Genomic DNA, 16,099 nt, shown 5'->3' on the forward strand with positions numbered 1-16,099 from the left:
CTGGTGATACAAAATTTATTATGTCCTTGAGAGACATTTATTATGCAAAAGGCCCAGAGGATTACAAAACTTTTCTTTCTGTTACACAAATGGGTCTTCAGCTGATTTTTCAAATAGTTTTGTATAACTCAGCATGTTCTATTATATCTTTATCAATATTTGATTCAAGTTATTGTCTTCTTCATAATAGCTTGTCCCATTTGATATTTCTTTTTCTTTGGTTTTCTTTGTATTTGAAATATATCTGGTGTACTGTTGGTTCATTTCATATTGTAAATCATCTTACTCTGAAATAGATTCTCATCATTACATTACTGTCTGCCTGCTCAATGAACCTGTTTCATTCCAGCTTTGTAGCTATTTGTACTTCAAATCTTTCAAGTGTATGATCACTTTTGGACTGGCTGTCATATGCTGTATAGTTTTGTTATTGCTGGATGAAATATAGTCACTTACAATTTGAGTTCCATACAGGCCTTGGGAATTTCAGGGCGTCCTACCTAAAATCCCATCCTTATCCCCCAAAAGAAGAATCCCTGAATTTTATCTACTCCCCTCCAGCTCTCTTGCTGTTACTCTGTCCTTAATTTTCATTCTCCACCCCATGTCAGCCTCAATTCAACTGTACTCCCCTTTCTCCCAAAAGTCTCCCCCCCTCCCTCCCTCCCCCCCCCCCCTCTCTCACTCTCACTATCACTATCACTCTCACTCTCACTCTCTCTTTCTCTCTCTCACTCTCTCTCTCTCTGACACACACACACACACACACACACACACACACACACACACACACACACACACACACACACACACTATTTCACACTCATTTTGCCACTGCTATTGAGAATCACTTGTCTCCTTTGCTGCTTCTGATTCCCCATATCTTCCTGCCTCTTGTCTTTTTAGTATTTAAGGTACCAGTCTGTGCCCTTTTCTTCCTTCTTTTCCCAAAACAATAAATAGTATCTGTCCTCCAAGTATGATTTTATATTGATGGTGATGCACTTCATATGACATTGTTCTACTTGATTCTGTAAGAATGTAAAGGGTATCTTCTCTTGAATTGTTATGTTTATTTCAACTTTCAAGTTAGTTATTTATTTTCCAAAATTTCACTAAGCAGTTAAAATACGAAATAACTAAAAATATGAAGAAAGAAACTGTTCTTTTTTTATTCAGCACTTCTAGCAGATTCCATGTGCAAGTTATATAGCTCTTCCTTGAAGCCTAGTTCAAAGAAGTCACTCTCCAACACTATTTAATGTATCCTATATAATGAATGGGTAAGTTACATCATATATTGAAGGAAGGTAAAATTATTATATTGTGTTTCATCTATGAATTAATATTATGAAAAATATGTTATTATGAAGTGTCAAACACAGTGAAAAACACTGAGTGCATACTACTGCTAATTTTAGGGATCACAGATTGTATTATTATACATGACTGCAAGAAAACCAACTACCCTACACATACCTGAAGACCTTTCTGCTGGGCTCTGTTTAATATTTTCATCACCTGTTCCTGTACATTTCTCCTCACTGCAGGTCCAATATCTGCAGCCTTGTCCAAGGAAGAACCAATATTTAATGGGGACATACGTGATTCCAATTTTTTTACAACTTCAGTGAAGACTGATTCTTGTACTAAGAGGTTTCTCACTGACCATGGAACCTATAACAACAAATACTTCATTTTAAATAATAATAATAATAATAATAATAATAATAATAATAATAATAATAATGGATAATTTGTCCATAATAACTTTTACAGTTGTGGACATAGTCAGTCAGTACATACATGAACAATAATTATAGTTTAGTAGTAGGAATAAAGTATATACAACATTTAAAATCCTTGATGGAATACAAACATTTAGCAATTAACAGCTGCTTTAATTTTATTTTAAATATGTTTCCTTTTAACATTTTTATGGTATTTGGCAGTCTGTTGTAAAAAAATCTTCCAGCAGAAAATGGATCATGATCGGTTGCTTTTTTATTTCTGAATTTTATGTGGTAATCCTCTTTCTTCCTTGTATTATAACTATGGATAACACTATTTATTATACTGTGCTCCATATTTTCTTTTCCAAACAGTATAGTCCTTAGAACATATAATGAATACACTGTTAGTATATTATACTTAATGAAGTATTCTCTACAGGATTGACGTTTACTAATATTCGCTATTATCCTAATTGCTCTCTTCTGGGCTCTAAAAGCCCTATCCATGTGTACCGTTGGTGTCCCACCCCAAATCTCAATACCGTATTGTAGGTGGGAGTGTATAATACCAAAATAGATGTGTCTTAAGACTGGTGACGCTATTATGCTAGAAAGGCAGTTTAGCAGGTAGGTATTACACAAGATTTTTTTACACATGTAGCTGATGTGCTCCTTCCATGTAAGATGTTCATCAACTATAATACCCAGGAATTTATGTTTATCAATTGTTTCAATTGATAACTCTGGTTCAGTATCCACTTGTCTTGATTTGTAATTTAGCATAAACTCCATTAGCATTGTCTTTTCCTTATTTAATACCAATTTATTTTTAGTCATATATTCTGTGATGAGGCTAGTGTTCTTCATATTATTTTGCACTGCTAGCTGTTTTGTAGGGCCCCAGTTTATGAAGGAGGTGTCGTCGGCAAAATTCACAAGGTCTGCATTTTTTGGAATTATTACATCATTGATGTACACAATGAACAGAAAAGGCCCAATAATACTTCCCTGAGGGACTCCACAGTTGAGAATTTTATAAGATGATTTTACTGTTTATATAAGTCCCCCGGTTGTATGATACAACTTAACACATTGTCTCCTGTCAGCAAGGTATGATATTAACAAATCTAATGCCACTCCTCTGACCCCATAAGTTTCTAACTTATGTAGAAGAATGGAGTGATTTACAGTATCAAAAGCCTTAGGTAGGTCTAGAATTGCTAATATGCCTCTCTTTCATATCATAATCTGAGTAGTGGAGAATGTACTTATAAATATTATAAGACAATACAATTAAATATTTCAGGTTTGTCTCCCGCAGACTTATAGTTGGCCATTTCAAACATATAACAATGCTCTGCAGATAAAATGAATAGATATAATTGCTCATACAGCGAATGGAAAACCATGCATAGATTTCCTGGATGTCTGGCTGGATAACAAGCTGAAACTGAATCTGCACATAAATAAACAAATGAAGAAGTGCATTTCAGCATGTTATTCTCATAGAAGTATGTCCCACTTGACTCAAAGACTGGGGTATTGTCATATTTTACTTACATCCAGTTCTTATTGGCCTGCAGACTTAGTAATAATTCAGTAAAAGCAAGCAGTAAGAATAATGTGTACAGTGGGTATCAATCTTGTACAGATCTCATCAAATATCTTTGACTTATTACACTCATTTATCTTTAGATTTACACCTCAAAGGCGTGTGTTACTAGGGATATAAAATCAGTACTAAAAGGTAGGCCAGGGACTAATTAATGATGAAAAATGAGGAAAGGCTGATATGTGGTCATTATAAACACATAACAACAGCTTTCTTGCTACTGCTCTTTTTCTACTGTAAGTAAGCACTCTCACATGTACAATGACAAGACTTACAAATGCATCCACATGTTGTTGCTATGGTATTGATCGTTTATGTGTGATGGCTCAGGCTGACAGGAGTGGCAAGAGAAAAAAGGTAAATGGCAACTGAGAGAGGGAGAAAATATAGTGGCTATGGGTTTGCTGGCATCACAGTAAGCATGGTACATCTGTTTCTGGACTAGCTGGACATAATATTGTCCATCCATAAAGGCTCTAGCAATGTTATCAACATGTTTGGCCAACTCTTGCTTCCCATTGTAGGTGTGATGTGATGCCAACTGGTACTCACGTCAAACACATCAATCACCAACAATAACTTCATTTTCACTGTTTCTTCCATTCCATGTTAAAAAGGCCCAACACACAGCCTTTGCATTCATGGCACCATATTAGAATGGGAATCAGGAGATATGTTGACAACATTAACACAGAGGTAAAAGCAGACAATGCCTTGTCCACTTAATATGAAAACATTTCCCATGCCCTTCTGAAACTCCACCATATCTTGCAACAGTGCTTCAATTACTTATGACAAACTGTGACTAACTGCAGACTCAGTCACACAGTCATTAAACAAGCTATGCATCATGACACCAATGGCTTCTATAGCTGCTTTATGGGCAGCATCATTTCCTCTGTTCTCGCAATCCCTTTGGCCTAAACCTCCTTCAGTCCCCTTCTTGCTTCCTTATTCTCAGCATCACTTTTCTTCTCCTGCTATATCCCACATCATTCCAGCCCCAGTCCCAACTCACTCTCTCACAAAGTTTGGAGAATGATACATTTTCAATCCTCATTTTGCTACTTTCATGGAGAAATACCTTTCTCTCTCTCTACCATTCAGTCATTTACACCCCATCCCTGTTGTCCCATAAATCTTACCCCTTCCCAATTGCCACTTGACTTTTCTCCGCTCTACTCCTGTCAGTCTGAGCAGCCATTCATAACACAGTCAGTATTGTTACAGTAGTAGGTGTGTGCATTTCAGAGTTTACTGTTGTGTTTGTGCATGAGTGTACTTACACTAGAAAAAAGTGGCGGCTGAAAGCTAGTAACCCTTCTGTGATGCTGTATGTTTATAGGTTCCACATACCAATCAGCTACAAGTAAATACTTCCATTTATTGATTTCTATTTAATAATAAAATTCAGTTTCATACAAGCTGCATACCCAACAAAGCACAAGACAAGAAATTAATTTTGATGTGTGCTGTATCTTCGTCTAGCATTCATAATGTGGTACTGTAGTGTGGTGCAAAGATCTACAACACGCATGAAGTTTAGAATAACTGCTAATATAAAACAAAAATTAATATATATATATATATTTACCAATTCTTTCTACAAATTACCTGATTATATGGACTCAAGGACAGAAGTTCCTCTTTAGCAATACAGGACAACCTCTAATGTATTGCTCCTATAGGATTAGATTAATTGCTGCATGCACAGAGGCAACTGAATAGTCATTCTTCCTGTGCTCCATATGTGAACACTCGGTCGGTTGGTTGGATTAAAAGATGGGGAAAGGGACCAAACTATGAGTTCATCAGTCCCTTGTTCTGAATAAAATAATGCCACAAGTGTGAGAAAAAAACAAACGAGACTGACAACTAGAAGTGGAATGAAAGGAAAAATCACAAGAATGATGAATGGCAACAAACATGTAAATGGACAAAAGGGGGACAAGAAAACCCCAGAAACGCAAGAAATGGGATGAAGAGATTAAAGCAACAAAGCAGATTACCATGGCTGGCTGACCATGGGAATAAAAAAGGAGAAGCCATCCACTCTGCAATACATTACAACCTCCTCCCAAGAAGCACTAGGGTGGAAGACACAGAGGGACAAAGGACATGTGCTAAAACTTAGATGAAATGATAAAACCCACCCTCATGAATAAAACATAAAATTAAATCAGATGCTGAGGTGTTGTCAGATAAAATTAGCGGCAACGAGTCCAGTAACGCAAGATGTCGGCGCTGGGCAGTCAAAGTGGGACAGTGCACCAGAATATGAGCCACTGTCAACCAGGCACCGCACCGACACTCAGGCAGGTCTTCATGGTGCAGGATGTAACCATGGGTTGCCCAAGTGTGGTCAATGCGGAGCCGGCAGAGGACAACTGATTCCCTGCAAGACGTCCGTATGGAAGACTTCCGCACATTCGTAGTCTCCTTAATGATTCACAGTTTGTTGTGTATACTGTTATGCCATTCCATTTCCCAAAGCTGAGAAACCCTACGGCATAAGTCAGAACACAGGTCAGTTCAGAGATTCCCCATCTCCACAAGCGGTGTCCGCATAGCCTCTTTGACCAGCCTGTCGGCAAGTTCATTGCCTGGGATGCCGACATGTCCTGGGGTCCACACAAACACAACTGAATGATGGGACTGGTCCAGGGCATAGACGGACTCATGGATGGATGCTACCAAAGGATGGTGAGGGTAGCACTGGTCGATAGCTTGTAGGCTGCTCAAGGAATCAGTACACTGAAGAAATGATTCCCCGGGCATGAACGGATATACTGAAGGGCACAAGAGATGGCTACCAGCTCAACAGTGGATACACTGCAGCCATCAGGCAAGGAATGCTGTTCAAACTGGCCTCTAATGATGTAAGCAAAGCCAACATGATCAACAACCAATGAGCCGTCAGTGTAAACCACTTCAGATCCCCGGAACATGTCAAGAATCAAGAGGAAGTGACAGCAGAGAGCGGCAGGAGTAACTGAGTCCTTAGGGTCATGCGATAGGTCCAGACAAATCTGCGGCTTAGGTGTACACCATGGAGGTGTATGTGGACAGACCTGGATGGGAGGTGGTAAGTGGAAGGACTCCAGTTCAGACAGAAGGGATCACACGCGAACTGCAACTGTTAGCCCTGACCTGGGCCGCCGATGCAGGAGATAAACCGTCATGGCTGGAAAAAGGAGATGGTAATTCGGATGTTCAGGAGAACTATGAATGTGTGCAAAGTAACTGGTGAGTAGTTGTGCACATTGGATATGCAATGGAGTAACTTCAGCCTCCACCAGGACACTGGTCACTGGACTCATTCCAAAAGCTCCGGTTGCTAGATGAATGCCGCATTGGTGCACTGGGTCGAGTACACACAATGCTGAGGGCACCACCAAACCATAAACCAGACTCCCATAGTCAAGGAAGGATTGAACAAGGGCTTTGTAGAGCTGCAACAGCATAGAGTGATCTGCACCCCAGTTGGTGTTGCTCAGGCAGCAGAGGGCATTGAGGTGCTGCCAGCACTTCTGCTTAAGCTGATGAAGGTGAGGAAGCCAAGTCAATCGGGCACCAAAAACCAGTCCTAAGAACTGATATGTCTCCACTACAGTGAGTGGATAGTCGTTAGGGCAAAGTTCTGGTTCCAGATGAATGGTATGATGCCAACAGAAGTGCATGACACACGATTTAGCAGCCGAAAACTGGAAGCTGTGGGCGAGAGCACATGACTGCACATTGTGGATGGCTCCCTGTAGGCACTGCTCAGCAACACCAGTGCTGGTGGAGCAGTACAAAATTCAGAAGTCATCTGCATACAGAGAGGGTGAGACGGACGGCCCTACAGCTGCTGCTAGACCGTTAATGGCCACTAAAAATAATGATACACTCAATACAGAGCCCTGCGGGACCCAATTCTCCTGGATATAGGGGGAACTACAGAAGGCACCAACTTGTACGTGGGAAGTATGGAGCGACAAGAAATTCTGGATAAAAATTGGGAGAGGGCCTCGGAGACCCCACCCGTATAATGTGGCAAGAATATGATGTCACCAGGTTGTGTCATACGCTTTGTGTAGATCAAAAAAGACAGCAACAAGGTGTTAGCATCTGGAAAAGGCTGTTCAGATGGCAGAAATGAGGGACACAAGATCATCAGTGGTAGAGCGACCCTGGCAGAAGCCACCCTGACTTGGAGACATATGTTCCAGCAGCTTACAAAGAACATTGGTGAGGCTGATGGGCCAATAGCTATCCACATCAAGCGGGTTTTTACTGGGTTTAAGCACCGGAATGATTGTGCTCTCCTGCCATTGCAATGGAAAGATGCCGTCGCACCAGATCCAGTTGAAGATAATGGGGAGATGGCGCTTGTAGTCAGACAAAAGATGTTTAATCATCTGACTGTGGATCCGATCTGGCCCAGGAGCTGTGTTGGGGCAATGTGCAAGGGCACTGAGGAGTGTAAATGGGGCATTATAGGGTTCACTGTGGCATGTAGTGAACAAGAGTTTTCAATCTGCCATTTGTGGGTGTGAAAGGCTGGGGGGTAGTTCTCCAACGCAGAGATTCAAGCATAGTGCTCAACAAACTGCTCGGCAATCACGTTTGCATTGGTACATAGCACGCAATTGATCGTAACATCAGGGACACCTATTGGGGTCTGGTACCCAAAAAGATGTCTGATCATCATCCGGACTTGGGAAGGTGACATATGGCACACAATGGTCGACACATACCTCTCCCAACCCTCCTGTTTTTGTTGTTTTATACGCTGGCATACATGAGCATGGAGCCACTTAATGGTTATCAGATGCTCAAAGGAAGGGTATCACTTATGTCACTGTAGAGCTCACTAATGCTCTGTAATTGCCTCACTGACATCCAACGACCACTAAGGGACTGTCTTTCGCTGGGGGCACCCTAAAGAGTGAGGGATCACGTTTTCTGCCGAAGAAACAGTTGTGCTAGCCACCTGCTCAACCATCACATCAATGTTACCATGAGGGGGAGAGTCAACGGTGATAGCAGAGGTGAAGGCTTCCCAGTCTGCCTTGTTTAAAGCCCATCTGGGCAGGTGTCCATGGGCCTGACGCTGTGGCAGTGACAGAAAGATGGGGATAGATGGGAGAAGTCCTGGGCTACAAATTAATAAATCAATGGCCAAGTATCTACCTCGAGCCACACTGAAACGTGTGGCAGCCCCAGTATTTAACAGGCAGAGGTCGAACTGAGACAGTAAAGTTTCAGCATCTTTGCCTTGGCCAGCAAGCATGGTGCCACCCCACAAGGGGTTATGGGTGATAAAATCTCCCAAAACTAGGAAAGGTTTAGGGAGTTTATCAATCAGTGCAGTTAATACATTCAGGGGCACTACACCATCTGGAGGAAGATATATATTGCAGACATTTATTTCCTGCGTCTTCTGTATCCTGACAGCCACAGCTTCAAGGGGGGTTTGAAGGGGCACCAGCTCACTACAGACTGACTTTAGGACATAAACACAAACTCCACCTGACAATTGATTATAGTCACTACGGTTCCTGTAATATCCCTTATAGCCACGGAGAGCAGGGGTCTGTATTGCTGAGAACCAGGTTTCCTGGAGGGCAATGCAGAAAGCAGGTGTAAAGCTTAACAGTTGCTGTAACTCAGCCAGGCGGTGGAAAAAACCGCAGCAATTCCACTGGAGGATGACATCATCATGAGACTGGGAAGGCATGGAACATTCAATGATGCAGTTTTATGCCTCATGGTCACTTGCTGCCACCAACTTTTTGCCAGAGCACTCTATACCAATTGTGTCTGTCTGAGGGTCTGGCGAGATCCAAGTCCTTAGTAGATGCCAGAATCTCCACCCCATCCACAGACGCAGAGCTTGCAGGTAGCGGTGCTGTGGGTGCCACCAAAAGTTCCCTGTTCTTAGGGGTCTTCTTTTTCGATTTCTCACACTGTTCCTTGGGTTTCCCTGGTTGGGAGAACTTCACTGAATCTGTCTCAGGGACTGAGGATGAGCGCGAGGCCCTACGACCAGCTGTTTTTGGACTCTTCAGCCACTGGCAGATGTCATCTTTCCCACTATGAGAAACATGGGAAGGAAGTGACCCAAGGGACCCCTCACTAGTAAGAGGAGCCGAAGAAGCCTTACGCTTATCTGGCTCAGAAGTGGGGACTGAAATTCCCAATGATTGGGGGGGTTGGTCCCGAAGAAGGTGGTGTGGGAGCAACAGGGAGGGAAGTGCCCCCACCATCACCCATAACCCCTTGTGGGGTGGCACCATGCTTGCTGGCCGAGGCAAAGATGCTGAAACTTTACTGTCTCAGTTCGACCTCTGTCTGTTAAATACTGGGGCTGCCAGACGTTTCAGTGTGGCTCGAGGTAGATACTTGGCCATTGATTTATTAATTTGTAGCCCAGGACTTCTCCCATCTATCCCCATCTTTCTGTCACTGCCACAGCGTCAGGCCCATGGACACCTGCCCAGATGGGCTTTAAATAAGGCAGACTGGAAAGCCTTCACCTCTGCTGTCACCGTTGACTCTCCCCCTCATGGTAACATTGATGTGATGGTTGAGCAGGTGGCTAGCACAACTGTTTCTTCGGCAGAAAACGTGATCCCTCACTCTTTAGGGTGCCCCCAGCGAAAGACAGTCCCTTAGTGGTTGTTGGATGTCAGTGAGGCAATTACAGAGCATTAGTGAGCTCTACAGTGCCTCCCGGTTCTGAGAGGAATTTGAGGAACTGATGGGGCGAGAACTGTCTCAGTGTAGATCAGTCGGTCCAGGGTCTGATATTCCATGATTTTCTTCTCTTTCTGTAGAATCCTGCAGTCTGGTGAGCAAGGTGAATGATGCTCTCTGCAGTTGACACAGATGGGAGGTGAGGCACATGGAGTATTGGAATGCAATGGACATCCACAATCTCGGCAGGTGGGCTGGAAGTACAGCACGAAGACATATGGCCAAACTTCCAGCACTTAAAGTACAACATCGGAGGAGGGATATATGGCTTGATGACACAGAGGTAGACCATCACCTTGACCTTCTTGGGCAATGTGTCACCCTCGAAGGCCAAGATGAAGGCACCAGTGGCAACCTGGTTATGCCTCAGACCCAAAAGGACATACTGGACGAAATGAACACCTCACCACTCAAAATTGGCATGCTGCTCATCGTCAGACTGCAAAAGAAGGTCCCTGTGGAATATAACACCATGGACCATATTTAAACTCCTATGAGGCATGATGGTAACGGAAACATCCCCCAACTTGCCACAAGTGAGTAATGCCTGTGACTGGGCAGAGGATGCTGTTTTTATCAAAACTGACCCTGAGCACATTTTGGACAAGCTCTACACCTCCCCAAACTTGTCCTCCAAATTCTCCACAAAAAATTGAGGCTTCATGGACATGAAAGATTCCCCATCAACTCTCATACATACGATGTACCGGGATGAATAAGCTTCACTGCCATCCTTAGCCTGGGGTTCCTCCGATGGAGAGAAATGACTTGGGGTCATATTTCTTAGCATTAAAGTTAGACTTTGCCCACTTAGAGACTTCTGGTGGAGGACCACCAGCAAAAGATGACATACTACGCTTCATGACATGTCATTCGCCCTGATGCCACCCACTTCGGCAGTGGCCCTCCCCACGGGTGCCACCCAGCCATAGCAAAGGCCACCTGGAAGGATGGCGATTGCCGTGAGTCTCGATGCCCCAGGGTGACGGACATCTACTCCGTGTCATACATCGCGAGTTAATGGCGCAGGCATGAGCACAGTGATCCCTATGTTGTCAGGGGGCTACAACCAACAGGGTGCGTGGCGGCCCCACCACAACAGCATGGCTACCGAACTGGATATGAGGTACAGAGAAGTCCATGGTCATCTCAGCATAGAAAGTGACACTGCATAGTGCATGGTGGAAAATGCACGCAGGAAGGTGTCCTTGCTCAAGAGATGGAGAATGGGCGGGACTGCAATCCGACGATGAGAAAGTGGGCTAAAGATCTCAGTGCACGATGGACACAATGTACCATGTAAGGTGCCCTTCCCCAACTGGCTCAGTCTTCAGGATAAATTTTGAAAAATGGAGATCAAACCCTACAGGGGACCATTCCTTTTAGTCACCTCTTATGACAGGCAGGAATACCTCAGGCCTATTTTAACCCCCAGACCTGCAGGGGGACATATGTGTATGGAATGGGTGGAACACCTAATAACTGGTACAATAAGACAAACCCTCTGCCATGCACTACACAATGGTTTGCAGAGTATAGATGTAGTGGCAGATGAGAATGAAGTGCATGACAATTTGTGATGATCATTTTAAATAGGTCTTCATTCTTATGGCTGGTCCACGATAAATATGGATGTGGCTTATGTAGACATTAAGATATCACGAGAAGATAAGAAGCAGCTATTGAAGAGAACTGAAGAGTTTCACAGTTTTGCATTCCTGTTAATTGTATTATATTAAATTTAGCATAAGAAAACAAAAATTGTCATTAGCAGTTTAACAATAATCAATTGTTGGCTTCATATTGTGATTGTCAACTTGTTCCACATCCTTGTGTATAGTCACAATTGAGTTTCAGAACATAAATGAATGAATTTTAAAACTCTCCATAACTTTCACTGATATTTCTTTTCTATTAAAATGCTGGAAGCACAAACTTAGTACTAACTCAACAACTTTGGGGATATGTAATGCAATTATGTCACAAAGTCATCAAACAGTCAGACTTTGGAAAAATTCTGCTTATAAATAACAGTAATACTAATTCGTGCATTGTATTATCAAATTTCTACTCTCATTAAAGAAAGCAATGAATATTTCTAAAATTAATTCATGTATCCATTCATTCATATTCTGTATATCACATCATGAATACCTACAGGGAAGTGGAACATAATGAGATTTTCCTCTGCAGCAGAGTGTGCGCTGATATGAAACTTCCTGGCAGATTAAAACTGTGTGCCGGACCAAGACTTGAATTCAGGACCTTTGCCTTTCGCGGACAAGTGCTCTAGCACTTGCCCACCAAAGGCAAAGGTCCGGAGTTCGAGTCTCGGTCTGGCACACAGTTTTAATCTGCCAGGAAGTTTTACACTAACATAGATTGCATACCTGCATGACTAATTGACTATTGCTAAATAGCTGTAAACTACTTGTGCTTAAAACTTCCTGGCAGATAAAAACTGTGTTCTAGACTGGAACTCAAACGTGTAACCTTGCCTTTTCCAGGCAATGCTCTTACCAAATAATCTGTTTGGATACTTATTTATTTGTTTTATGTAAGGATGACCCATGTTGTGAATATATCACACAGGATATGGAATGTGTCTATTTTACAAGTTTGATGAGGTTACATTCTAAGGTATTACATAAATAGTAGGGATCAGTTTCATATTAAAGTACCTGCAACTTAGGTATATTACAGAAAAAAGAAGTATTTAAATATGTTTACAATAATAAATAGATATGCAAGCAAATACATACCTGGAAATGCATATGAATGTTACAGGTGCATGGATACTACACATTGTGTTTCAGGGACTCTTCTATAGCGTAAAATGACCATTGCAATACAAACTGCTTAATTTTTTTTTTTTTTGAAGAGATCCTCATCCACTAAACTAAACACTTAATCTGTGAAGGGAGGGCATAAAAATCTTACTGCCTGTGAAACAGACTCCTTATTGTACCATACTCAGTTTTGCATGCTGATAGTGGATACTGTCTTTTCTTTTAGTATTGTGACTATGATACACACATACACACTGCCTGGGAGAATGTACAGGGTGTCACAGTACGAATGGTCAATTTTCAGGGATATGACAGGAATCCTTATTTGAAGCAAAAAGCTTTGTATGAATGTACGACCTGTTCTGAATGGTTACCGAGACATAGCACATTTAATGTCATACATTCTTGGGCTAGTAGCACGCATGTATGTGTCTTACCCACCCAGCCTCTTTGACATTATGTTCTAGCCAAACCTACCTCATTGCTTTCAACCTCTTTGCTTGTGATGTGTTTCTACTATTAAACTAGCCAGTTGTATACAATGTGTTGTGAGTGATGTAGTGCGAGGAATTAAGAGTGTATCATAGGGAAGCATTGGTTTACTTTGTTCGTCCACACACTACTTAAAATGCCACACATCTACACTAATAAAGAATATGCAGATATAGTATATGTTTACAGCTTCTGTGATAGTAGTGCCCCTGCTACTGTTGAAGAATACCATCGGCACTTTCTGACACACCAAATTCCTGATCATAGACTGCTCACCAGAGTGTTTTTCAACTGAAACTGTGCAAAAAGCATTTTTTAATGTTTTTGTAACTGTTATATGTGTGTAAATCTGACAATGTTCAGAATAATATAGAAAATAAATAATAATTTACATTAAACGTGCTCTATCTTGGAAAAATCTTCAAATTATCATTCATGTCATGTCCCTGAATATTGACTATTCCTCCTCCAACACCCTGAATATTGTGCAGTGAATGTGAGGATTTAAAGTTCCTTAAAAGTGTTTCTGCTTGAGGCTTTAGGGTGATCTCCATGTGAGATCCTTCTGTGCACACAGCACCTTTCTAGGCTGTGGCTGATTTCTCTAAAACATGATTCCAGATGCCATAATGGCATGAAAATAATGATAATAAGCTGATTTAAGTGTTTCCATATTTATGTAACAGTAAATTGTGCAAAAAGTGTACAGTGCAGAACACAGTCTTTAGCAAAGATCCAGGATTTGATTTTCCCAGTTTAGATTCCTGTCAAAATGGAAGCCCAGATATTTTGATGTATCCACCCCAACTGTCTGATGGTCACCTGGTTTTTCTCTATTTCTTCATCTTTAGTTTATTTTACTGTAATCAGCAGAAAGATCTCTTGTATTAAACCAGTTGACAATATCCATAAAGATCTTATTAACTGACACGTTAAGTTTGTCTAATGAATTATCAGTAAGTACTATAGTTTCATTATCAAAGATGGTGAATTTACAATATTCTGAATGAAGAGGTAGACCATTAATAAAAAGAATAAAATGGGGGGGGGGGGGGAGGCAGAACTGAACCCTGAGGCACTCTGCATGTGACAGTACCCCATTCTGATGATGCCCATACTCCTTCTCTGACTATTCAATACAACTGTCTTCTTTCTTTTAGGTGCAAATTGAACCACTACCTTGTTGCAACACTTCTACCAAGGTATTTAGCTTTGTGTCCTCACAGCTTTCATCAGTACCTCTTTCCTGTTTACCAAACTTTACAGAAGTTCTCCTGCATACCTTACACGAGTAGCACTCCTGAAAGAAAGGGCACTGCAGAGAAGGGAAATGGCTTTGTCACAGTCTAGAAGATTATTTCCAGAGTGAATTTTTCAGTCCACAACAGACTGTACATTGCCATGAAACGTCCTGCAAGGAATGGAGAAGGGGGATGGGGTTGAGGATGGGTAGTCATTAGCTGTGCCCACACAGCTCATGCAGTAAGGAGGCATTGCCTGCAAAAGATGAGATACTGGGTTCAAGTCCCGGTCTGGTACACAGTTTTAATCTGACAGAAATTTTCATAATACTATATTCTCCACTGCAGAGCATCATTCTACTTGCACTTACTCATGTTAGATTTAAAATAGTGATATGTGATTTATTCATCTCGTTACATACAATTTTCAAATCATTTGATTTGACGTACAGGAGACATGTCGAGCTGCTACCAGCACTTTGAAAATAGCTGCTGCTTCCTCAGTTACAGTAAACACATTCTAGTTTATTATGAACTGACAGAATAGAAACCTCATAGGGCTCCATATTTTATGTTCCAAATTACTGAATCTAGCATTTTTCTTGAAAGTCAGTTTGTCAATTAGAACCTCTGCTAAGTGTGATGGAAGTTAAATCACACCTATGCTAGTGGGGTGTTAGTATTGGCGTAACATTTTAGTTTCCTGAATACAATTCTATGGGACACACAATCAAAGACTTTGACAAAGTCACAGAATATCACAGCAGCATCACATTTTTGTTACCCCCTATGCAACTTCGAATGCAGGGTTATATACAGCTTTCTCTATACAGAAAACTTTATACATGTCAAATTGATAGGCAGTTAACAAATATTGCTCAGAAAAATGACTCCATATTCCATTGTTGGCTGCTTTTTTTAAAATGTTTTGATAAGAATGGAAGGAGTGAAATGGGTATCTAATTACAGATGAGTATCCTATCTCTATATACATTAGTATTTTTGTTACTATGGCATATTTAAATTTTTAATGAAACAGGTAATGATTACAAAAATATCTCAAGTCTGGAACTGTAGGTCCAGATTATGATTTTACTACTCTTTAGGAAACACCATTATAGCCTAAAGTACTACTGGTTTGCAGCAATGTAATAATGTTTGCAGTTTTGTTAGAGGTTATACTATTTTAACTAATGGCTGTTGGTGATGAACCCAGGTCAGTAAATCCAATGTATCCTTATTTGGTTGCTTATTAGCAGCTGGAATGTTTGCAGACAGTGACAGGAAATAACCACTGAATTTGTTGGCCAGTCTTGTCATTTCTACCACACTTCCATGTATTGTTTGGTGATTCAATTTTATTAGCAGTGCTGTAGTTATTTGTTTTCTGTATAAAAATTCACCATGTTGTTTTAGGTTTACTCTTCCAGTGCTTTATTTTTATTCACAACATTTGAGTTTCATTTTTCTGATTACAGACAGGAGGATTTC

General features: G+C 41.2%; 1 protein-coding gene across 1 annotated transcript in view; it reads right to left on the bottom strand.

The window, feature by feature from the left end:
• The window catches only part of LOC124788233 (putative aldehyde dehydrogenase DhaS), a 201,867-nt gene that overhangs the window by 53,300 nt on the left and 132,468 nt on the right, over positions 1–16,099 (bottom strand). Inside the window, exon 7 of the mRNA XM_047255416.1 lies at positions 1,480–1,677. Within this exon, the coding sequence (XP_047111372.1) occupies positions 1,480–1,677 (198 nt within the window). The remainder of the gene's footprint in view (positions 1–1,479; positions 1,678–16,099) is intronic.

Source organism: Schistocerca piceifrons, chromosome 3, assembly GCF_021461385.2.
Source record: "Schistocerca piceifrons isolate TAMUIC-IGC-003096 chromosome 3, iqSchPice1.1, whole genome shotgun sequence".
In the NCBI taxonomy this organism is placed as follows: Eukaryota; Metazoa; Arthropoda; class Insecta; order Orthoptera; family Acrididae; genus Schistocerca; species Schistocerca piceifrons.